The sequence below is a fragment of the Podarcis tiliguerta genome (genome assembly GCF_965153285.1).
Source record: "Podarcis tiliguerta genome assembly, chromosome: 1".
NCBI lineage: Eukaryota > Metazoa > Chordata > Lepidosauria > Squamata > Lacertidae > Podarcis > Podarcis tiliguerta.
This window is the reverse complement of record NC_139534.1, coordinates 128922596-128946369: the sequence shown is the minus strand read 5'-3', so window position 1 is coordinate 128946369 and position 23774 is coordinate 128922596. Positions and strand designations below refer to the sequence as shown.

The following is a 23774-nucleotide window of genomic DNA, read 5'->3' as shown; positions in this document are numbered from 1 at the left end:
ACACTCAAATCGGAAGCGTGGCACTCAGATCGGAAGTGCAACACTCAAAACGGAGCACGTTCGGCTTCCGAAAAGAGTTCACAAACCGGAACACTTACTTCCGGGTTGGCAGTGTTTGGGTTCCAAGTTGTTTGAGTACCAAGGCGTTTGAGAACCAAGGTACCACTGTATCTGGTTGCCTCCCCACTGCCACCCAAAATCAGCAAGGGCTGGCTGCAAAATTGCTTGGGCATATTTTTAGGACCCACCTTTAAGTTGTTTTACACTGCTTTGAAATAAAGGTTGGGGGACCATCTGACGGGGATTGTTCAGCTTTGATTATTGCATTTCAAGGGGTTGGACTAGTTGACCCTTAGAGACCCCTTCCAAGTCTGCAGTTCTGGGCTCCTAACTCCTCACATTGATGCAGTAGCCAAGGCTGCGCATTCAACAGCCTTTAAAAAGCTGCTATCTGGCCAGTCTGCTGTCCGGGAAGGGAGAAACGTGTTGGAATAAATCTCCCCCCCTCCCCTTTTCTCTTCCTTGCCCAAAAGCTGAATTGCAGGATTCCAGAATTTAAAAGACGGGTTTTATGCATGCAGACCCTGAGGGCTGCACACACTGCCTGTTGGCCCAGGTTTCTGAGTGTGCGTTCTTATGCACACACAGAAGTAAACACCACCAAACTCAGCAGGACTTAATTCTAATTAAGGATGCACCGAACTGGATTGTCAGTGTCAATATTCAGCAATTTCCCAATTCGCCAGGGGGAAGAATATCTCCTTTGCAGCAACACTGCAAGTGTGTGTTGGGGGATTATTTCCTTGCAAAATGCATAACAAGTGCGCAAAGACGTCTGGTAACTAGCGCACAATGCGTAAAACAAATGGCAAGTTCCTGGTAATTTATCTACAAACTGACTTTGAGGTTCAGGGGTCTCGGTTGCAATGCTGTTCCATGGCAAAACGGTATCTGAACATGACTTTCCTTCCCCATTGCTAGCTCTTCAACGTCTCCTTCCCCTGTTGTTTTCCCCCCTCCCGTCCAAAATGCATTTCCCACCCAGCTGGTAAGGAAAACCACCCGCAACTGCAGAGCGAACGCTTTGCGGTATAGACATTAAGCTGGTGGAGCATGAAGAGTGTTTTCGTGTGGGTGAGTAACCTGCGCTGGGGAATGTGGCTCGGAGTCATGAATTTCATTACTGCATTATGCAGCAGCGCCGCTAAAACGATCGTTCCCCAGCTTGCGGGGTGCCCTAGCCTAACAATCGCTTATGAGGGGAGTGGGGTGGGTGGATGCGCTGCAGAGCAAGTGTTGTGGGATGTTAGAGGCAAGGATCTGCAGAGGAAGCTGCCTTCTAGCAGAACAGGCTATCTATCTAGCCCAATATTGTCTGCACTGACAGGCAGCAGCTTGCGGTCTCCGTCCAGTATACCTGAAGGAGCGTCTCCACCCCCATCGTTCTGCCCGGACACTGAGGTCCAGCTCCGAGGGCCTTCTGGCAGTTCTCTCACTGCGAGAAGGGAGGTTATAGGAAGCCAGGCAGAGGGTCTTCTCGGTGGTGTCGCCCTCCCTGTGGAACACCCTCCCACCAGATGTCAAAGAGAACAACAACTACCAGACTTTTAGAAGACATCTGAAGGCAGCCCTGTTGAGGGAAGCTTTTAATGTTTGATGTATTACAGTATTTTAATATTTTTATATATATATATATTTTGGAAGCCGCACAGAGTGGCTGGGGAAGCCCATCCAGATGGGTGGGCTATAAATAATAAATTATTATTATTATTATTGCCAGCTCTTTCCCGTATGTGCACAAGTGATCCTTTTAACTAGAGAGGCCGGCGGGTGAACGACTTCTGCTCTGCTGTTGAACTATGGTAGTTTTCCTGGGGGGGGGGGAGCAGGGATGCTGTGGTCCACTGGCAAACTTGTGGAATATCCCCACATGCATGCTGGACACTGGCAATTTGCTCAGGCTGTTGCGCAAGGTTTGCAAAGTAAGGTAAAGGTAAAGGGACCGCTGACCATTAGGTCCAGTCACGGGCGACTCTGGGGTTGTGACGCTCATCTCGCTTTATTGGCCGAGGGAGCCGCCATACAGCTTCTGGGTCATGTGGCCAGCATGACTAAGCCGCTTCTGGCGAACCAGAGCAGCGCACAGAAACACCGTTTACCTTCTCGCCAGAGCGGTACCTATTTATCTACTTGCACTTTGCACTTTGACGTGCTTTCGAACTGCTAGGTTGGCAGGAGCTGAGACAGTGCAATGGGAGCTCACCCTGTCATGGGGATTCGAACCACCGACCTTCTGATCAGCAAGTCCCAGGCTCAAACAATAAAGCAGAGACATCACCTTGCCAACAAAGGTCCGTATAGTAAAAGCTATGGCTTTCCCAGTAGTGATGTATGGAAGTGAGAGCTGGACCATAAAGAAGGCTGATCGCTGAAGAATTGATGCTTTTCAATTCTGGTGCTGGAGGAGACTCCTGCAAGAAGATCAAACCTATCCATTCTTAAGGAAATCAGCCCCGAGTGCTCACTGGCTGCAACTTGGCTGCAGTAGTTGCTGGAAGTAGGCGTACAAGGCATCATCAAAGTTGTGGGAATGTTCAGGGATGCAAGAGAGGATATATTGTTTGATTATATCCTGTCCCTTCCCAGGTGGAGAAGCCCCATCTGTCCCTCACTTCCCTCTACAGCACATGCAGAAACCACCTTCTTGACCATTGAACTCACTCTTGGTCTCGTCCCCTCAATCCACTGGAATGCTCCAGGCTGGCTTGATGTTCAGTCCCCGTGAGACGGCTCATTCTTTCATAACAGGAAGTTCCCAGACCAGGTCAATGTTTAACTGGACTTACCAAAGTGTGGAGATGGGAAGAGTCTGTGAGGGAGTTGCCATGGGAATGGGTGCACTTTTGGCTCTCCTGTGCGCCAGGGAGCGTCCTGAGGGGAAAATTCCACTGGGAGACCATCAGTAGATTGCGTTAGAAATCCAGTTTCATCTCAAAAGGTGGTCGGTCGAACGAGTGGCTCTGAAAACCTGCCGATTTTTTTCCCTTCTTGGGCTTCACCCTTCCTGGTGGAAATTGAACTCTGTGTTTTGAACTCGTCTTCAGCTTCAAACCTGGAAATGTCACCCCACTGCACGGAGGAATTCTCAGTCTGCGGGTTTTGTTCTTTTGGATCTTGCCCCCATTTTGATGACTCCACACTTATGGACCTGCGGAATGGAATGTAGGGCAGTTTTGGGAGTTGGGGCCCTTGGCTGTTACTTCTTTTCCACTGCTGTCTGGAAAGATGGGCTTGAATTCCTCAAAGGCCCGTCGGAAGGTGACTAAAGTAGCCCCCATGCCCATGAAAGAGGACTGGCCCCAGGTCCCGGGCAGGGTGGCCGTCTACACGTTCCAGAGCCCTCAGGGGGAGACAAGTCGAAACACATTTGCCTCCTGGACGGAGAGGAATCCAGCGTCAGACAGGCACCTTCCGCCCCTGAGAGAAATGGGACAAGGGGCATATCCCACAGGTAATTCTTTGTTCCTTTTTAGGGTGTAATGAAAAGGACAGAGGTGTCATTTTTATTGTGCCTTCCTGATGATGATGAGTGATATCATTTCTTATTATTGTTGTTGTTTAGTCGTTTAGTCGTGTCCGACTCTTTGTGACCCCCTGGACCAGAGCACGCCAGGCACTCCTGTCTTCCACTGCCTCCCACAGTTTGGTCAGACTCATGCTTGTAGCTTCAAGAACACTGTCCCAACATCTCGTCCTCTGTCGTCCCCTTCTCCTTGCGCCCTCCATCTTTCCCCACATCAGGGTCTTTTCCAGGGAGTCTTCTCTTCTCAGGAGGTGGCCAAAGTCTTGAAGCCTCAGCTTCAGGATCTGTCCATCCAGTGAGCACTCAGGACTGATTTCCTTCAGAATGGATAGGTTTGATCTTCTTGCAGTCCATGGGAATCTCAAGAGTCTCCTCCAGCACCAGAATTCAAAAGCATACCCTCCAATATTTCTCTGATGAGAATAGGGACATCCCATTGCATAATGATAATTTTACTGTTTATATACCCCAGCCTGGTTGCCCCAGCCAGTCTGGGCAGCTTCCAACATATATATAAAACATTAAACATGTTTTTATAAAACCTTCCCTATTCATGATTGCCTTTAGATGGTTCGGGGATAGGATAACTCCATCCCCTCCAACATTTCTTTGAGAAATAATAATAATCTTGCGTGGAGAATCATGGGTGTCTCTCTCCTCGACACCCCCCCCCGGTTGATCTCATGGTAGAGGCTGCCTTGCGCACGTGAAAGGGAATGTTACCCCCCCCCCCCGAAGAAGACATGGCGGTGAATACAAATGAGTCCTGGGCATTTGGCAAGCTCACATAAAAACACCTGGCAGAAAGGTATAAGAAAGCAGAAATGTTGTTTCCTCCTCTCTTTTTTGCACAAATGTTTTAACGTGCTCATTATGCCATAGTAGCAAATCTGTGAAGCTGCTTGGGGGGGGGGGCTCTCCTGTGCTTTTCCTCCATCCCCTCAGTTAAAAAGAAAAAGGAAAGCGAAATGGATCTGTGTGAGAGGAAGAGAGCTCTGTTCTGCACACAAGGGGATCTGCATCTTCGAGAGCTAATTGACTGTTTGGGGTTGCCACTTTCCCCAGAAAGCACTCTCCCTCTCCAAGTTCTAATTTCTGGGCGTTATGAATAATTTGCAAATTAGACGCCGTCCTTATTAAGTCGTGCGAAGATCCTGCAGGTGGCATAAAATGAAGCAAAAAAACAAAAAACCAAGCCAATTTAATAAGCAAAGACAAACTGCCAAAAGGGTCAGTATGATGGTGGTGTTGGATCATAGAACTGTAGAGACGGAAGGGACCCGAGGGTCATCTAGTCCAACCCCCTGCAATGCAGGAGGCACGGCCTCCCATGTCCTCTCCCCCATGCTTTTCAACATCTACATGCAGCCACTGGGAGAGACATCAGGGAGTTTGGGCTGGGTGTTCATCAATATGCAGATGATACCCAGATCTACCTCTCTTTCAAATCAGAACCAGTGAAGGTCCTGTGTGAGTGTCTGGAGGCGGTTGGAGGATGGATGGCAGCTAACAGATTGAGGTTGAATCCTGACAAGACAGAAGTACTGTTTTGGGGGGACAGGAGGCGGGCAGGTGTGGAGGATTCCCTGGTCCTGAATGGGGTAACTGTGTCCCTGAAGGACCAGGTGCGCAGCCTGGGAGTCATTTTGGACTCACAGCTGTCCATGGAGGCGCAGGTCAATTCTGTGTCCAGGGCAGCTGTATACCAGCTCCATCTGGTACGCAGGCTGAGACCCTACCTGCCCACAGACTGCCTCGCCAGAGTGGTGCATGCTCTAGTTATCTCCCGCTTGGACTACTGCAATGTGCTCTATGTGGGGCTACCTTTGAAGGTGACCCGGAAACTACAACTAATCCAGAATGCGGCAGCTAGACTGGTGACTGGGAGCAGCCGCTGAGACCACATAACACCAGTCCTGAAAGACCTAAACTGGCTCTCAGTACATTTCCAAGCACAATTCAAAGTGTTGGTGCTGACCTTTAAAGCCCTTAAACGGCTTCGGTCCAGTATATCTGAAGGAGCGTCTCCACCTCCATCGTTCTGCCCAGACACTGAAGTCCAGCGCCGAGGGCCTTCTGGAGGTTCCCTCACTGCGAGAAGCCAAGTTACAGGGAACCAGGCAGAGGGCCTTCTCGGTAGTGGCACCCGCCCTGTGGAACATCCTCCCACCAGATGTCAAAGAGAAGAACTACCACCTGACTTTTAGAAGGCATCTGAAGGCAGCCCTGTTTAGGGAAGCTTTTAATGTTTAACAGACCACTGTATTTTAATATTTTGTTGGAAGCCGCCCAGAGTGGATGGGAAAGCCCAGCCAGATGGGTGGGGTATAAATAATAAATTATTATTATTGTTGTTGTTGTTTATTATTTTAAAAATTGTTGTAAAAATTATATGTTGATGCAAACACAGGATGCCTTTAGCTTCTGCAGTGAAATGTTGGAGGATATTGAGTAAGTTGGGTTCCTCAGCCCTCACTTCAGGAAAAAAGCATGTTAAAAATGTTATTATTTATTTATTCAAAAGCCTTTCGCAGAAACTCCTGTGATAAAGATGCTCCTCTTTCCTCCCTCTTTCTAAGTGCCAAGGTCTGTTCCGCTAGACCTGAAGATGGAAGCGGGAGGACAAAGCATCATCAAGCAGCACCCTCCCCGAAGACCCCAGGTAAGAGGGGGCAGAGCAGGCCAGTGACGTCAGGGGCGGGTGCCAGGAACAGGTCAGCAATAACTCACACGGCGCCTGTGACATTAACTCTTTATTCAAAGAAACAAACAGCTCGGGAGGCCAGGCCTACGAAGCACAGCAACTCATCCCGGTAGATCTTGCCCCTATGAAGCAGTTGTGGGGCCTTCCCACAGTATAACTGAAGGAGAGTCTCCACCCCCATCGTTCGGCCCGGACACTGAGGTCTAGCGCTGAGGCCTTCTGGCAGTTCCCTCACTGCGAGAAGCCAAGCTACAGGGAACCAGGCAGAGGGCCTTCTCAGTAGTGGCACCCGCCCTGTGGAACGCCCTCCCATCAAATGTCAAGGAAATAAACAACTATCTGATTTTAGAAGACATCTGAAGGCAGCCCTGTATAGGGAAGTTTTTAATGTTTGATATCTTATTGTGTTTTTAATAATATTGGGAGCTGCCCAGGGTGGCTGGGGAAACCGAACCAGATGGGCGGGGTATAAAAAATAAATGATGATGATGATGATGATGTCTATCAGCTGTCTCTCCCCTGGTGCTTCTTATTCTTCTTGCTGTTCCTCTTCCAATATTTCCCAGCTTCTGCCCTCTGCAACCTCTGAACTATGCCCTTCTGCAAACCACTGTTGTAAATCTATAATGTCCTCCTGTTCTCAGGAAGGTTCAGAAAAATTGGGGCAGTCCCCACCATTCCTCCTCAGACCAGACCCTGACCCTCTGATTCTGGACTGCTCTCTGCCACCGACTCATCCTGCTCACTGAGTCCTGTTACCCCTTCAGCTGCTGACACCACCTCCTCCCAGTCTCCTCCCTCTTCTCCCTCTGACCACTCATTGCCGCCCCATCACCACTCTCCAGGCTCTGAGCCTTCTTCCCTTGGGGGTTCCCCAGCAGGTCCCCCCCCCCAGCATCCAGCTAGTCCATGACTAGTGAGGAGGGGTGGAACTGGCTGAACGTGGCCCAAGGCTCTCGGCACGGGATGTTAGAAGGCATCATTCTCCTTTCTACCCTGTATCTGTCAAGCACACCGCCGTTTCCGTTGTGCTGCAGTTCACCTTCTGCCAAACCCCACCCAATTCATCTCGCTTCCCACTGTGGCGAATTCACATAACTTGTGCAATATTGTTGTTGTTGTTTAGTCCTTTAGTCGTGTCCGACTTCGTGGCCCCATGGACCAGAGCAGCCAGGCACTCCTATCTTCCACTCCCTCCCGCAGTTTGGTCAGACTCATGTTTGTAGCTTCGAGAACACTGTCCCACCATCTCGTCCTCTGTTGCCCCCTTCTCCTTGTGCTCTCCTTCTTTCCCAACATCAGGGTCTTTTCCAGGGAGTCTTCTCTTCTCATAAGGTGGCCAAAGTATTGGAGCCTCAGCTTCAGGATCTGTCCTTCCAGTGAGCACTCAGGGCTGATTTCCTTCAGAATGGAGTGGTTGGATCTTCTTGCAGTCCATGGGACTCTCAGGAGTCTCCTCCAGCACCAGAATTCAAAAGCACCAATTCTTCGGCGATCAGCCTTCTTTATGGTCCAGCTCTCACTTCCATACATCACTACTAGGAAAACCATAGCTTTATACGTCTATTCATTAGAAGCCGCCCATGGGCTTCTCCTCGAATTTGCCGAATCCTTTTTCAAAGCCTAGAAGGAAATGTGACTCTCATGCTTTCAAGTTTCCTCAGTACGCTATCCGGTTTAGCACTCGCGCCGAAGTTAATTTGGCGACATGGTTAGTGCAGCAGCTAACGGGAAGCTTTCGTGATGACAGGTCCCCTGAAGGCAATAACTGGTCCCTTAAAACAGCCGTTGCGCAGTTGAGATTGAAATTCACAGGCCCACGTCCTGGCAAACGTCCCTCAAAGCCATATCGAATGATGCGGGTGCCCGCAGGAATCTTCTCCCTGGAGAGATCCCCGTTACCGTTCTCTTGACAAGATCCCTTTGAAGGGCTGCCTCTCTTTCGCTCCTTTGCCTTTTCTTCCAGTGTGGCACTCGTCCCTTTTCATACGAGATCCCACCAGATGCTTTTAGCTGGCTTGCTGATTCCTTTTGCTCGGCCTACTTCCTCGGGCTTTGAAAGTCTCGGGGGTGAGTAGGCTGGAAGAAGACCGCAAAAGGCGTTCCCAGGAGGACTTCCGGCCCTGGATCCCATGCAGATTCCTCACAGCTGTGTGTGAGGATCTCTGATGCAGCATATAGCAGAATCGGAAGCCCTTCTTATTCACACACACTGATCAAGCAGCTAGAAAGCTATATCATCACCAGAACCAATCCATTTTAAATGCCACCCATCTGACCTGGTTGGCCAGCCACTCTACGCGGTTGCCACAAAGAACAGTAAAAGCACAGGGATAAATATTTTAGACCCTAGCAATACAAACCAATTGGCCAAAGAAAAACCAAAGTAGGGGTTTTTTTCCCAGCTGGGAAAGTTATGACGGAAATGAGTGTGGGATTGTCCAGGGCTCTTCCCTGCAGAGGGTTCACTCTGTACAGTGGTACCTCAGATTAAGTACTTAATTCATTCCGGAGGTCTGTTCTTAACCTGAAACTGTTCTTAACCTGAAGCACCACTTTAGCTAATGGGGCCTCCTGCTGCTGCCGCGCCGCCGGAGCCCGATTTCTGTTCTCATCCTGAAGCAAAGTTCTTAACCCGAGGTAATATTTCTGGGTTAGCGGAGTCTGTTACCTGAAGCGTTTGTAACCCGAGGTACCACTGTACAGTGGTACCTCAGGTTAAGTACTTACCGTAATTCATTCCGGAGGTCCGTACTTAACCTGAAACTGTTCTTAACCTGAAGCACCACTTTAGCTAATGGGGCCTCCTGCTGCCACTGCCGCACTGCCAGAGCACGATTTCTGTTCTCATCCTGAAGCAAAGTTCTTAACCTGAGGTAATATTTCTGGGTTAGCGGAGTCTGTAACCCGAAGCGTATGTAATCCGAGGTACCACTGTATTGTAATTGATCACATTTACAGCTCCGGAAATCACTTCTGCACAGGTGTAGGTCACGCTGCACTGGCCTGGCCTACGGAGGATTTCCGTGGGAGTCACCCAGCCCATGCCCGGTAAGCCTTGCCAACCTCTGGTCTCGCCCTTTTATGTTTTTGCGTATGCCCAAAAAGAAGGGTTGCAGCTGAGCGGCAGAGCACCTTCTTTGCACGCAGGAGGTGCTGGGTTCAATTCCTGCCATCTCCAGGTAGGGCTGGGAGAGATCCTTGCCTGGAACCCTGGAGTTCCACTGCCCGTCAGTGCAGTGCAGCCTCCGATGTTCTTATGTGTAAGGAAAAGTTATGATTTGTGAAGAGCGTTCCAGCTGAACTGAGCAGCTGGCAGATTTTCCTCCCTGGGTGCCTGGGCAAAATGGTTTGAAGTTAGCTATGCAGTGTTAGGTGCTGCCACCTAGTGTCCACACTCAGAAGGCAGTTTCTGCAGAGGGACAGATGGGATAGAAAACTCTGATCCTAAACATCCGCAGTCCTGCAAGGTACCGTATTTTTTGCTCCATAAGATGCACCTGACCATAAGATGCACATAGTTTTTAGAGGAGGGAAACAAGGGGGGGAAATATTCTGAACGAAACAGTGGATGTATTATTTTTGTGGTTCAAGCTGTGGCCACAGACATGTGATCTGATGGTGAATTTAGCAGAGACATCACCTTGCCAACAAAGGTCCGTATAGTTAAAGCTATGGTTCTCCCAGTATTGATGTATGGAAGTGAGGGCTGGACCATAAAGAAGGCTGATCGCCGAAGAACTGATGCTTTTGAATTCTGGTGCTGGAGGAGACTCTTGAGAGTCCCATGGACTGCAAGAAGATCCAACCTCTCCATTCTGAAGGAAATCAGCCCTGAGTGCTCACTAGAAGGACAGATCCTGAAGATGAGGCTCCAATACTTTGGCCACCTCATGAGCAGAGAAGACTCCCTGGAAAAGACCCTGATGTTGGGAAAGATGGAGGGCACAAGGAGAAGGGGACGAAGGACAAGATGGTTGGACAGTGTTCTTGAAGCTACCAGCATGAGTTTGACCAAACTGCGGGAGGCAGTGGAAGACAGAAGTGCCCGGCGTGCTCTGGTCCGTGGGGTCACGAAGACTCGGACACGACTAAACGACTAAACAACAACAACAAATGCAAAAATCCTGAGAATCCATGTGGATCTGTGCTTTGTAACCACATTTTTGCGCCATTGCGGCCCCACACAACAGTGGGTGCGTGATTTTTTGGGTGCAGGTTGTAGCCATGGACGTGCTATGTGATCTGATTTGGGATGATTTTGGGGTGACCCAATGTAAAAATCCTGAGGATCCATGGGCTTTTACCTGTCCCCTCCCAGGCAGCCTCGGCTAGCATCCCTTATCTCTCCTCCGATCCCACTGATTAGCTGTTTCCTTTCAACACTGTATACAAATATTGAAAAGCACTCCTCTCCTGAAAGATACCTGCTATGGCGGGCGCCCGAGGTCTCAGGAGCTCAGAAGGGCTCCAGAAAGGTCTTGCCGCCTCTCAATGCCCTCCATTCTGGGTCCCGTCCCCTGGCCACCTCAGAGCCATTTCAGGGCTGGGCGGATGGCAAAGATGCTTTACTGAAGAGGCATCTGGCTGAAAGAACCTTAGAGCAGAATTTACCATGTTTGGGAGACAGTGACAGCTGACAGGGTCCTGCTTCCCTTCAACATACAGAACCAACGCACAAAACAACACTGATTAAGAAGGGAGTTCTGGTTGTCTCATTACTTATTTCTACATACATACATAAAAAGGTAAAGGTACCCCTGCCCGTACGGGCCAGTCTTGACAGACTCTAGGGTTGTGTGCCCATCTCACTCAAAGAGGCCAAGGGCCAGCGCTGTCCAGAGACACTTCCGGGTCACGTGGCCAGCGTGACATTGCTGCTCTGGCAAGCCTGAGCTGCACACGGAAACGCCATTTACCTTCCTCAAAGCAAAACAGTGTTGAACAGTCCAACTCTCTCTTCTTGGCTTTGCAGAAGTTGGAGCCTTTCATTCTTGCAAAGGACATCCCTGCAGACAAGTTCTTAAGCCTGCCGTGTGGAGGAATAGCATACAAAGCAAAGGTTGGTAGAAGTTCCTGAAGGAAGGAAGGATGGAGGGAAACGTTTATGCTGTAAGTACAGGGTAATCTTAGTATCCAACCGCATGCTGCAGTTAGCAGTTTTTAAGGAGGTGCGGTTAACATTCTGGTAATGGAAGTATCATATCAAGCACATGCACAGCTCTGCTTGGGCATGAACCCCCATCATCCCTGACCATTGGCCATGCTGGCCAGGGGTGCTGGGCGTCCAGCAACACCTGGAAGGCTAGATGTCCCCTTTCCCAGATAGACCAGGGTTTTCCAAACTTGGGTCTCCAGCTGTTTTTGGACCACAGCTCCCATCATCCCATCATCCCTGGCTAGCAGGACCAGTGGTCAGGGATGATGGGGATTGTAGTCCAAAAACAGCTGAAGACCCAAGTTTGGAAAACCCTGAGAGAGAGAATGGCCTGCCCATCCAATAGGGCTGTTTAATTTCCGTGCCCTCTTTTTGAGGAGGGGATTAAACTTTCCTAATTTAGGCCAATGCTTCAATCTTTTTCAGTTTAATAATCCTCAACACATACTTCCTCCAGAGACATAATATGTAGAACTTTAGCGTGGGAATCTGCTTCCTATGTCCCATGGTTGCAAATACTCACTAGTTGGACCAGGTTTTGCTTCAGCAAACCAGTTCCTATGCCCATTGCTTGCCCATTCCCAGGAAGAACTATGCTTATACTCACACTAGGGATGAATGGATAATTTTTTTTTGCATTTTAAAGCAAATTGGTCTCGTTTGCACTTCCTGGCCCTAAGTCACAGATTGGAACATAACGATCCTTTGGTTTTTTACATTTCTCTGAATTTTGCAATACATTTCTCACCCCCCAAATACATTTAAAGAGTGTGCATTTTAGGATAAAACACATTTAGGAATGAATGTATTTGGAGATTAGATGCATGGATTTAAGTAAATACATATGTAAGTATGAATTTAAATAAGAATTTTCTTGTGGGCTTTTTTTTTTTTTTTTTTACAAAAAGAAAGATAAAAACCCACAGATTAATTCAGAAACCGGATTCAGATTTATGAATGTACGCATGCAAACCTGCAACAGACCAGAAACAGTGATCCATCATCCTTATATCACCACCTAAGAATCTTTGATTTTAGAGAGCATGAGAATAGAACACCAGTCGAGCGTGTTTTTTGCGTCAGCTACAAATACCCTTGTTCACCTTGCCCAACGAGTGATGGATAGGATCGCGATGGAATCATGAGTTTGTTTTGCAAAATATGGGTCTCTTCCCCCCTCCTTTTCCCTTGGAAGGAGCAAGATAAAGGAGGGAAGACTGTTCAGCACCCTGCTGGAAGACGGCAGTATCTACTGAAGATGAAGATGCTGGAACAAAAGAAAGAGGTAACGGCCATGGGATGCCCTTGGTGGATTTAAGAGGGAGACGTGGATAATTAAGTAAAACAATGGAACTTCCGTTTTGTGCATTAGAGAACACCACTGCAGGAGGGACCGTGATAAGAGATGGTATCATTCTGAATGGATTCACTGCCATAACCATAGGCTTATGACATTCAGCTGCTTATCAATTCCATTAATTGTAGAGAAGTCAATCCCATTAAGCAGATTTTAATCGATTCGTTTTATTTGACCGATTTAAGGGGGTTTTTTTATAGCGCGACTGTATACAGGTCCAAGGGATGCGGGTGGCGCTGTGGGTTAAACCACAGAGCCTAGGACTTGCTGATCAGATGGTCGGCGGTTCGAATCCCTGCGACGGGGTGAGCTCCCATTGCTCTGTCTCAGCTCCTGCCAACCTAGCAGTTTGAAAGCGCGTCAAGTGCAAGTAGATAAATAGGTACCGCTCTGGTGGAAAGGTAAACGGCGTTTCCGTGCTCTGCTCTGGTTCGCCAGAAGCGGCTTAGTCATGCTGGCCACATGACCCGGAAGCTGTATGCCGGCTCCCTCAGCCAATAAAGCGAGATGAGCGCCACAACCCCAGAGTCGGTCACGACTGGACCTAATGGTCAGGGGTCCCTTTACCTTTTATACAGGTCCAAATCAGAAGTGGGTTTGGTGGGATTTACTCCCAGGTAACCTCCATAGGACTGCATCCTTAGGGCCAGATCCAGCTGCATAGTTGTGCTAGCGGCAGCCAATGCAACGTGTGCAAGTGTAATAGAGAATCATAGAATCATAGAGTTGGAAGAGACCACAAGGGCCATCGAGTCCAACCCCCTGCCAAGCAGGAAACATCATCAGAGCACTCCTGACATATGGTTGTCAAGCCTCTGCTTAAAGACCTCCAAAGAAGGAGACTCCACCACACTCCTTGGCAGCAAATTCCACTGTCAAACAGCTCTTACTGTCAGGAAGTTCTTCCTAATGTTTAGGTGGAATCTTCTTTCTTGTAGTTTGGATCCATTGCTCCGTGTCCGCTTCTCTGGAGCAGCAGAAAACAACCTTTCTCCCTCCTCTATGTGACATCCTTTTATATATTTGAACATGGCTATCATATCACCCCTTAACCTCCTCTTCTACAGGCTAAACATGTCTCCTCTCTCCTCCACGCACTGCACCCCCCCCCAAATTGGCTCCAGGAAGTTGAGATAACACCCAGAATAGCACGCAGGGTGAAGGTGAGGTGTGATCGTCTCACCAGGCAAGCAGAAATCTTTGTGCCAGTGCAGCACTACTTTGAATTCCACCCAAAGTCAAATGATCTACCAATTAAATGCACACATGGGTTAAAACAGCATTGCAATCTCTTTTTAATTGTGACCTGTATTCGTTGCGACTTGCCCCGAGACCTTAGGGTGAAGGAAACAAAATCAAAATGATAATAATTATTCTTCTTATTTCTGAAGCAGGAAGCCTATTTTCTTTTCAAAACTGCAATAATGCTTACAGTTCAAACACTGCACCACCCTTTAGTTAGAGCAAGCGACCTGCTGCATCCTTTGGATGTAAAAACGAAGGTCAAATTTATTCCTCCTGAATTGGTGCAGCATCCCTCAAAGGATCATGGGAACTGTAGTTTGGGGAGGATTCCGACCGCAACCCTCCGGCAGCTGCACTACAGCTCCCAGGTTCCCCTGGGGAGAGCGAAAGACTGCTAGACCTGCTTAAGGCCCTCCTGTGCATATAACTAGCTATTTATTAACCCAGGCAGAACTGAAGAGATGCTTGCAGCAGGAGGCAAGACTTAACAAGCCAAAAGCGAGGGACCTCAGCATCAGCGAAACTCTTGGGTGTGTGCCGGGAAATAATAGCTCCGAAGATGAGGAGCTTCTCGCCCTTGAGCGTGACCAGACATTTGACGGAGACCACGGTAAGTGATACTGGGGAGCTGAGCAGGTTTTCCGGTTTAAGCAACCTGCTGTGGTTCACACTGCCATGTAATTAAGACACCACTTCCCGCAACCCAAGCGTCCACTGTAGTTTAGTGTAACAATTTGTCAAAGAAGCACGCTCCAGAGCCTTCCAATAGCTTGTTACTATGAGCCTGGCCACTAGTCAAAGAGAACTCCTTAAGTGATTTGAACTGTTAAGTTAGCATCACCTCCCACAAAAAGACTGAGCAGTGCCAGCTCTGGACATGTAAGGACTTTCGTCCAGTAATTGCATTTACATCCACAAATACTTCCGGAAGTGAACCACTTTCTCACGTGTCTGCCGCATATGCTGATCAGACAGCAAGTCCCAGAACTGCAAGATATATCGGCATTCAGGTCAAATGCCCACAAGCCACCAAGTGCCATTTTGTGACTTTCCTGATTGTCATCGGGCGACAAGGCAGAAGGTGGGAAAATATTTTCCACTCCGATGTCAGAAGTCCAGTCCCCGGCTTGATAACACAGTAAGCGTAGTTAATTAAAAAGGATGATTTATTGTCAAATCAAACAGATAGCTCCGGACGACTTAACACGGCTGCCGCCATCATCAGTCAAGATGACCCTTCTGAAGACTGCCTCCCACATGGCCAGAAGCAACTGAACTTTTGCTTCTTATGTCTTGTGTTTTACTTCCTATCTTGCAACCCTCCCATTCCCCGAGACCTCGGACCTCAGCTCCCGCCTCTTCCCCATTCTCTGAGAGGCTGTCTCATAACTCTTTCCTGCCTGTTTGTGCTTCTGGCGAGCTTTGACTGTGTTCTAGCCTGTTCTCCGTTACTGTCTTATCAGCTTGTATGTCAAGGTCAGGAGGAGCCAGAGTATGCAGCTTTCCTCTGTCTGACTAACATCAAAGCAACCTCTCTGATCCTGGCTATTTTCTGCAGTTAGCTGCAAACTTTTGCTTGGCGCTGGCTTATTCCTGACACCCGAGGACCACATTTGTTTCTGGGCATCCTTCCCAGGGTCATGCACCAGGGGCAGGTGGGGGCAGAGGCAAAAGGGGGCGGATCAATGGATGCAAATTTGTACTGAAGGCTAGTTTCTGCTCACACATCCAAACACCCCTGCTCTGGCTTCCACCGAGGCAAGGAAGAGGCATTCTCAGAGTTCCAGGACACATTCCAAGCAAGCAAACACATTTCAGGTACAAAACAGAACCAGGGGACAGTTCCAAGGGCCTGGTAGAGAGCCCTGGAGGGCTGCATTGAGCCCCCAATCCTGGGATTCCCCACTCTTCCTCTAGGCAAAAACTACTGCAATCAATGAGCCACTCCAAGGTAGCCAAACCCATTACAGTGTTGTTATTAAGCTTCCTGTGGCGATCAGATACCCAATGCAGTAGAGCTTCCTGTTTCTTTTTATTAGGCGATCGGTGGAGCGGCGAATTTCCAAAAGAGCTTGGACCTTCTGAACCCCACCAGGGACAGAGGGGTAAAGTGGAGACATGGTTGCTAAAGCAGCAGGCAAGAAGGGAATCTTTCTGGGATGCATCAAGCACGGACTCCGAGAACTGGGAAGGCGACTTGGGGAAACCTCGCCGGAGACCAGCCTTAGTGAGGACTAAGACGGAGAGGATTGCTCTGTTCGACGAGTTTTTTGATAGAGAGTTCTGAGCTAGAGAGTCCCCAGAAAGCCGCCAGAGGGAAGGTCAGGTTAGCGAGGAAGATGGAGCGAGCCTTCTAGCCAACAAGGAAGGTGTCCTGGCGGCTGAGAGACTGGCACACTCTCATCTCACTTCTGCAAGGGACTCGCAAGCTACTCTCTTGCTCTGCAAAATGGGGGGGGGGGGGTTCAACATCTTACCTTACAGGGTAGGTGTGTGAAGCATTGGGCATACTTGGAAGTGTTATACCAATGCTAAGTATTATTACAAAGCCCTCAATGGCTCGAGACCAAAGGACCTGCAGGAGTGACCAGGGGAGGCCCTGTTCTTGATGCTTCCTGGTTGGCATTGACCCAATGACAGGGCCTTCTTTGTGGTGGTCTCATTGTGTAATGCCTTCCCTGGTCAACTGAGTCTCTCTCTCTCTCTCCCTCCCTCCCCGACTTTCAGGAGAAATTTAAAGGCATCCCTGTTTACCCAGGCCTTTGAGGGCCAAGAGACCTTGACATTAGGAGCTGCGAGGGAAATGTGATTGCTTTTCAATGTTGTTATATGTTCTCAATGGTTTAAAATGGTTTCTAAATGTTTTAAATGTGTTTTATTTTAAACTGAATTGTTTTAACATTTGCTATGTTTGCCACCTTGGGCTCCTTTGGGCAGACGGGCGAGATACAAATTTAATAATAAAATAAAATGATAAAACCCTGGTTCAGCTGTTGGCATGGCTTGGTCAATAACTAAACTAAGTGGCATGGGAACCACAGGTTTTGCTGCAGGGCTCTGCTGAGATAAGCACATTTAACAGCCTTTATTCAAGCTCAGCTGAGTATGGTCTGTTGTCGCAGCGCCTCTCCACGATTTCTGGTGGAGACTTTTGCCATCCCAGCTACCTGAGATAATTACCTGTTGAGTGGAGAGTTACCATTTTAGCAGAGCTGCTCAAAGCTACAGCAAGCTGTCAACCTAGCTGGTTTGGGAGTCACTCCTGGTTCTGGTGCAGCTCAAATAAACGAGCCCCTGCCTTCATTTTCTTCGATTCAGGCGGATGTCTAGGGCAGCTCGGAAGGGTTCTCATGCAAAGGTAGAGCCCTGGCTGGAAAGCTTAAATCCTGCCGCCACTACACTGGAGAGGGATTGAAGAAAAGGAAATATGTGACCAATTGTGGGTAGGAGCGGCTAGGAGCCAGGTAGAGTCATAGATCTAAAAAGAAAAAAGGTGTAGACTCGCACACACTGGCCAGCTTCCATTTTGACTTGAAGTGTTTATGTTGGGCTTCTCTGAAGCATGTAAAGGCAAGAGTGGGCTGGGGGAGCGCCAGCTCACAATGGTACCCACCCGAGAGGTGCAAGAACTGCTCTCTGGCCCATTCCAAGCCGAAAAAAGCAGTGTAAATCACTATCAGTCTTTGAAAAGCTAGCATCACTGGTCAAGCACTTTGGTTGAATGAAACGAAATCATTTTATGTGTGTTTTGAATAAATATGCAATTAATTGTTACTGTTTTGAATTTTATGGTGCTATTTGTCATGTGACAAAGACACATGAGAGCAGAAGCAGCAAAGCAGGCTGGCAAGTGCTGGGACTGCACAATCATTTGGGCTCACAGTGGTGCCTCGCAAGACGAAATTAATTCGTTCTGCGAGTTTTTTCGTCTTATGAATTTTTTCGTCTTGCGAAGCACCACTGTGCATTGACGGTTTCCCATAGGAATGCATTGACGGCTTTTTAAAAAAGGCGCAAGACGTTTTCGTCTTGCGAAGCAAGCCTATAGGGAAATCCGTCTTGCGAAGCAACTCAGAAAACGAAAAACTCTTTCGTCTTGCGAGTTTTTCATCTTCCGAGGCATTCGTCTTGCGAGGTACCACTGTACTAAAGTTAGTCAGGTTATGGGTCCAGCGTTTTATGGATGGCGAATTGCTAAAGCTGGAAAATCAGGGTGTTGTTGATGAGGACCTCGAAGGGACTGAAGGTCCAGTGGTGAGGCCACGTACCGGTGCAGCAAGGAGCAAAAGCCATGACAGCTCAGCAACCTGCAGCGTTTATTAATCTTGGCAACACTGAATGGTAAGAACTACCTGACTTGGGCTCTCAAGCTTGAACTGGTTCTAAAACGTGGTAAGACTTTGGCATTGTGTGCAAACTGGTTTGAATCATGCTGTTTATGAAGAAGTTTATTTTAACTCAGTAAAGCTTTTATTCTTTAAAACTCTGCATCATTAATTTACGCTGCGCGTCACTATTATCTTCCTTAGTGGGTTGTGCAAACTGCTGTTCTGGGTACTATGCTTTCTATAGGGTAGATTAGGGGGCACTTGGGGTGAGTTTATGGAACCAGGGCAGCAGTGACCCGCAAAGGTTTGGGAACCACTGGTGTAATTCAGCTTTGTGTGACATACATCCTGTGTGTGCTTGCCACATGGTATTAATCACTGTATGATTCCAAACTCAAGTCCCCCTGTGTGCTGTTCCAGGGGATCTCCTGAGCACCCGAGCCAATTTTAAGCGCAGGGGTGGTGGGGGAGAAAAGCGAGGGGATGCCCCACTGCACATATAACTCTGAAATATTTGCAGATACCTCGAGCCACCTAATCCAGAACATGGGAGCTAGACTGGTGACTGGGAGCGGCCGCCGAGACCACATAACACCGGTCTTGAAAGACCTACATTGGCTCCCAGGACGTTTCCGAGCACAATTCAAAGTGCTGGCGCTGACCTTTAAAGCCCTAAATGGCCTCGGTGCAGTATAATTGAAGGAGCGTCTCCACGCCCATCGTTCTGCCCGGACACTGAGGTCCAGCTCCAAGGGCCTTCTGGTGGTTCCCTCACTGCGAGAAGCCAAGTTAAAGGGAACCAGGCAGAGGGCCTTCTCGGTAGTGGCACCCGCCCTGCGGAACGCCCTCCCACCAGATGTCAAAGAGAAAAATAACTACCAGACTTTTAGAAGACATCTGAAGGCAGCCCTGTTTAGGGAAACTTTTAATGTTTGATGTATTATAGTATTTTAATATTTTTTTGGAAGCCGCCCAGAGTGGCTGGGGAAGCCCAGACAGATGGGTGGGGTATAATAATAAATTATTATTATTATTGATGTTTTCATGATTTCCTGTTCCGTTCCCTTCACCCCCCAGGTAAGGGTTCCGGCACTCCTAGGTGAGGTTGGAGTGAAATGCCTCTCTATGTTTTTGACCTGGCTCAAATAAAGGAAACTAATGGGCTTTTTGAACAAAGGAATAAGCAACTGTCCAAAAGTGAAAAATAGTATTTATTTCTGTATAAGGGCTGGGAAGGGAACTGGCATGTGTTTTGAAAAGGAGAGAAAGAGATCCGGCTTCATTTCAGTGAATCAATATGTAAGTAGCTGGCATTTAACCTTGACGGAATGTTTCCTTTCCTCGCAAGCCGTTTAAGTAACCCAACGCCAGGTGAAGAAAGCCTAGAACCGACTCTCTTCTCAGATAAGAAACGTCAGGCTAAATGCTTTAGATGAAGATAACTCGCCACGCTGAAACTGCGAGCTACCCTTATGCTGCCTTCCTCTCAATTTGTTAAGACCGACTGCCGTGATTTGGTTGATGGCCTGGGTGGGTGTCTAATCCGATCCTTGCAGTTTATCTTCCACCAGCAAACCTCCTTCTTCCTGAAGTTGGCACTGGCAGAAGTCTCATAGGAATGTGAGAAGAGCCTGCTGGATTGGGTCCATGGCCCATCGCAGTCCACCCTCAACCATGGTCAATGAGATGCCTCCATGGAAAGACCACAAGCAGGGCACAACAGCCCTCTCCTCTCCTGTGGTTTCTAGCTACTGGTACAGTGGTACCTCAGGTTACATACGCTTCGGGTTACACACTGCGCTAACTGAGAAATAGTGCTTCAGGTTAAGAACTTTGCTTCAGGATAAGAACAGAAATCGGGCTCCAGCGGCGTGGCAGCAGCAGGAGGCCCCATTAGCTAAAGTGGTGCTTCAGGTTAAGAACAGTTTCAGGTTAAGAACGGACCTCCAGAACAAATTAAGTACTTAACCCGAGGTACCACTGTACAGGGGACGCGGGTGCCACTGTGGGTTAAACCACAGAGCCTAGGACTTGCCGATCAGAAGGTCGGTGGTTCGAATCCCCACGACGGGGTGAGCTCCCGTTGCTCGGTCCCTGCTCTTGCCAACCTAGCAGTTCAAAAGCACGTCAAAGTGCAAGTAGATAAATAGGTACCGCTCCAGCAGGAAGGTAAACGGCGTTTCAGTGCGCTGCTCTGGTTCGCCAGAAGCAGCTTGGTCATGGTGACCACATGACCCGGAAGCTGTACGCCGGCTCCCTTGGCCAATAAAGCGAGATGAGCATCGCAACCCCAGAGTCGGTCACGACTGGACCTAATGGTCAGGGGTCCCTTTACCTTTTTTACCATTGTATTCAGAAACATCACTGCCTCTGACTGTGGAGGCAGACCATAGTCATTGTGGCTAGCAGCCATTGACAGCCTTCCCCTCCATGAATTCGTCCAGTCCTTGTTCAAAGCCATCCAAACTGGTTGCCATCACTGCCTCCTGAGGAAATGAATTCCATTGTTTAAAATGTGGCACGTGAAGTTCTTTATTTTCTGTCCTGTATCTTCCAACCTTCTGTTTCATTGGATGCCCAATTCAACATAGCACTATGACAATTCAGCGCTGCATTATCCCGTCTGTGCTAACATTCCAGCTGGCCACATGCGGCAATCCCCCGCTCTATTCCCCCCCCCATGTGTTGTTCCAGGGGTTCTCCTGATCCCGAGCCAATTTTTGGAGGAACGGGATATTATGTGGGTTTTTCTATCCACTTCCTCCACGCCACGTATAACTTGATGGGCTTTGATCATGTCACTTCTGGCTCAGTTTTCTCTAGATCTTGATTCCCCAGAGGTCCTGTTTTAAAGACCAAGTGGGATGCATGGAAACCAGATGTGCTTCTTAAGAGTTTCTTACATGAGTCAGTAGGGATGCAGGGAGACACAGTTTTCTGTTCTGCTCTCCACTTCTCACAAGCAACGCTGCTTCCATTCCTCTGCAGTCCGACTTCAGCCAAAAACTTTATTATTCATTTCACTGGCTGCTGTAGCCATATCACGTAATTGACCTAATTATGTAAATTACATTGTCATTACATTATTCCACCCCATTAATTTCAATGCATTAGCTAGCTAGCAGGACCAGTGGTCAGGAATTGTAGTCCAAAAACAGCTGGAGATCAAAGTTTGGGAATCCCTGGTCAAGACCAACATCCTGTTTCCAACGTTGACCAACCAGATGACTTTGAGAACCTAACAAGTAGGGAAAGCATGGATCTTTAACAACGAACAGTGCGATCTGGAAAAATAAACCATTTTTTTTTATTCTGGAACTCATGGACTCAGCATTTTGGGGAACTTGGAAGCAAGTCACTCTGCTTTAATGGCAAAGGGCAGTGTGCACTGAAAATTCAACATACTAAATCTAGCCTTGTCCAACCTGGTGTCCTCCATGAGACTTGGGACTATAGCCCTCCATCAGTCTGTTGCTTCTTGGGGCTGTAGTCCAAGATATTCGGATATTCAGAGGCTATGCTAAGCAGCTGCAGAAAGGGGCAGATTACCACTTCACTTTTGGGGTTACCGGGATACAGAACGGTAGGCAAAACCACAGATGAGAGAGGTAACCACTACATATTATGGCAGATAGTCCTTACAGCCAGGGTCCAGTCATGACCGACTCTGGGGTTGCGGCGCTCATCTCGCTTTATTGGCTAAGGGAGCCGGCATACAGCTTTCGGGTCATGTGGCCAGCATGACTAAGCCGCTTCTGGCGAACCAGAGCAGCGCATGGAAACGCAGTTTACCTTCCCACTGGAGCAGTACCTATTTATCTATTTGCACTGGTGTGCTTTCGAACTGCTAGGTTGGCAGGAGCTGGGACCGAGCAATGGGAGCTCACCCTGTTGCGGGGATTCGAACCGGCGACCTTCTGATTGGCAAGCCCTAGGCTCTGTGGTTTAACCCACAGCGCCACCCGCATCCCTTACAGCCATTGGCTACTTCAAATTAAATACAGAAATGCAGCACTGTCATCCAGCAACAGGAAAAAACCAAGGCAAAATCAGCTGTATTTTTTGTTTTGATATCTGCTTGAAGTTTTCAACTAATTAACATTATCTGAATCACGTTTTTCCCCTCACAGTGATTTGATGCAATGCAATTGTCAGGACTGCAAAGAATGTTTTTGTACTTGAAGACAAATCTCTTTTGGAGAAAACATTAGAAACTGATTTGTTAGTTGAAACTTTTTGTATATATATATATATATAAAACCTCATATTGCTGCTGCAACAGCCCTTCAGAACACGCCTTTTGCCTTCTGAAATTGGGAATAGATGAGTACCTCAAACATGGTCCCAGTACTGTTTTGCTACAGTTACTAATACTTCAAGCAGCATTCTTCCAAAACAGGAAAGATGTACACAGCATGCTCAAGATTGTATTTGAAGTGGACTCAGTAGTGGAGTTCTGGAGGACTTCAGCCAGCTGGGAAGAAAAAATACAGTCTACAGATTAAATATTACTAAAATGCACAGGGACAGATTGTTCAGGATTATGGCACTTTGGATTTTAGACGAGAGGTTACCGTGGGGGAACAGTTAAATATGCAAGCGCAAAAATGATAAACTTTCTGTATGTAGAGAGCTAGCATATTAAGAAGTAATTGAAGTTAAAATGTTTCATGACATGCTGATTTTTATATTGCAGTGGGTTCCCCCCCCCAAAAAAAACCCCCCAGTGTATTCAAACATGCAATGTACACCTACAGTTGAAAAGTTATATAGTCCAGGAAGATTTATCCTTTGTTTTTAAAAAGAATTATTTCTACAGTGGTGCCTCGCAAGACGAAATTAATTTGTTCTGCGAGTTTTTTCGTCTTGTGAATTTTTCGTCTTGCGAAGCACGGATATGCATTGACGGTTTCCCATAGGAATGCATTGACGGTTTTAAGAAAAAGGCGCGAGACGTTTTCGTCTTGCGAAGCAAGCCCATAGGGAAATTCGTCTTGCGAAGCAACTCAAAAAACAAAAAACTCTTTCGTCTTGTGAGGCATTCGTCTTGCAAGGTACCACTGTAATTTGTCACCGAAAGCCTCAATAATTAAATAAGAGGGTTACGAACACTTTGAAGAAAATCTCATGATTTTATACTAGAAAACTCACATCAATTACTCTTGCGGTGGCTAGACGCAGAGCTCCAATCCTCCTGGCTTACTTTCTGTAGTGTCAAACAAAATTATATACTGGGGTGGGAAGCAGTAACAAAAAGATGCTTCCATTATGATGTCTTCGTAGCATTTACTTAGGCACCCCATTGCCCAAACTCTTGGCTTTATTAGCGGCAAAGATGGACTTGCACGATTGTTCGATAGCTAGACCCTGGTAGTAAACAGATGCCTGGTAGATGCTCA

General features: G+C 47.9%; 1 protein-coding gene across 1 annotated transcript; it reads left to right on the top strand.

Annotated features, from left to right (window-relative positions):
* The first annotated feature begins 2880 nt into the window (after window positions 1–2880).
* Window positions 2881–16916, top strand: CCDC198 (coiled-coil domain containing 198). Its single transcript, XM_083439524.1, has 6 exons — window positions 2881–3511; window positions 6163–6245; window positions 11263–11349; window positions 12641–12730; window positions 14495–14657; window positions 16087–16916. Exons 1-6 carry the CDS (start codon window positions 3286–3288, stop codon window positions 16332–16334), a joined length of 897 nt encoding a protein of 298 aa, XP_083295650.1. The 5' UTR covers window positions 2881–3285; the 3' UTR covers window positions 16335–16916.
* The last annotated feature ends 6858 nt before the right edge of the window (window positions 16917–23774 follow it).

Coding starts and splice junctions, on each gene's coding strand:
- CCDC198 (XM_083439524.1), top strand. CDS start 3,286: ATGGGCTTGAATTCCTCAAAGGCCCGTCGGAAGGTGACTAAAGTAGCC. Junction 11,350..12,640: donor GAATAGCATACAAAGCAAAG/GTTGGTAGAAGT, acceptor TTCCCTTGGAAG/GAGCAAGATAAAGGAGGGAA. Junction 12,731..14,494: donor TGCTGGAACAAAAGAAAGAG/GTAACGGCCATG, acceptor TTATTAACCCAG/GCAGAACTGAAGAGATGCTT.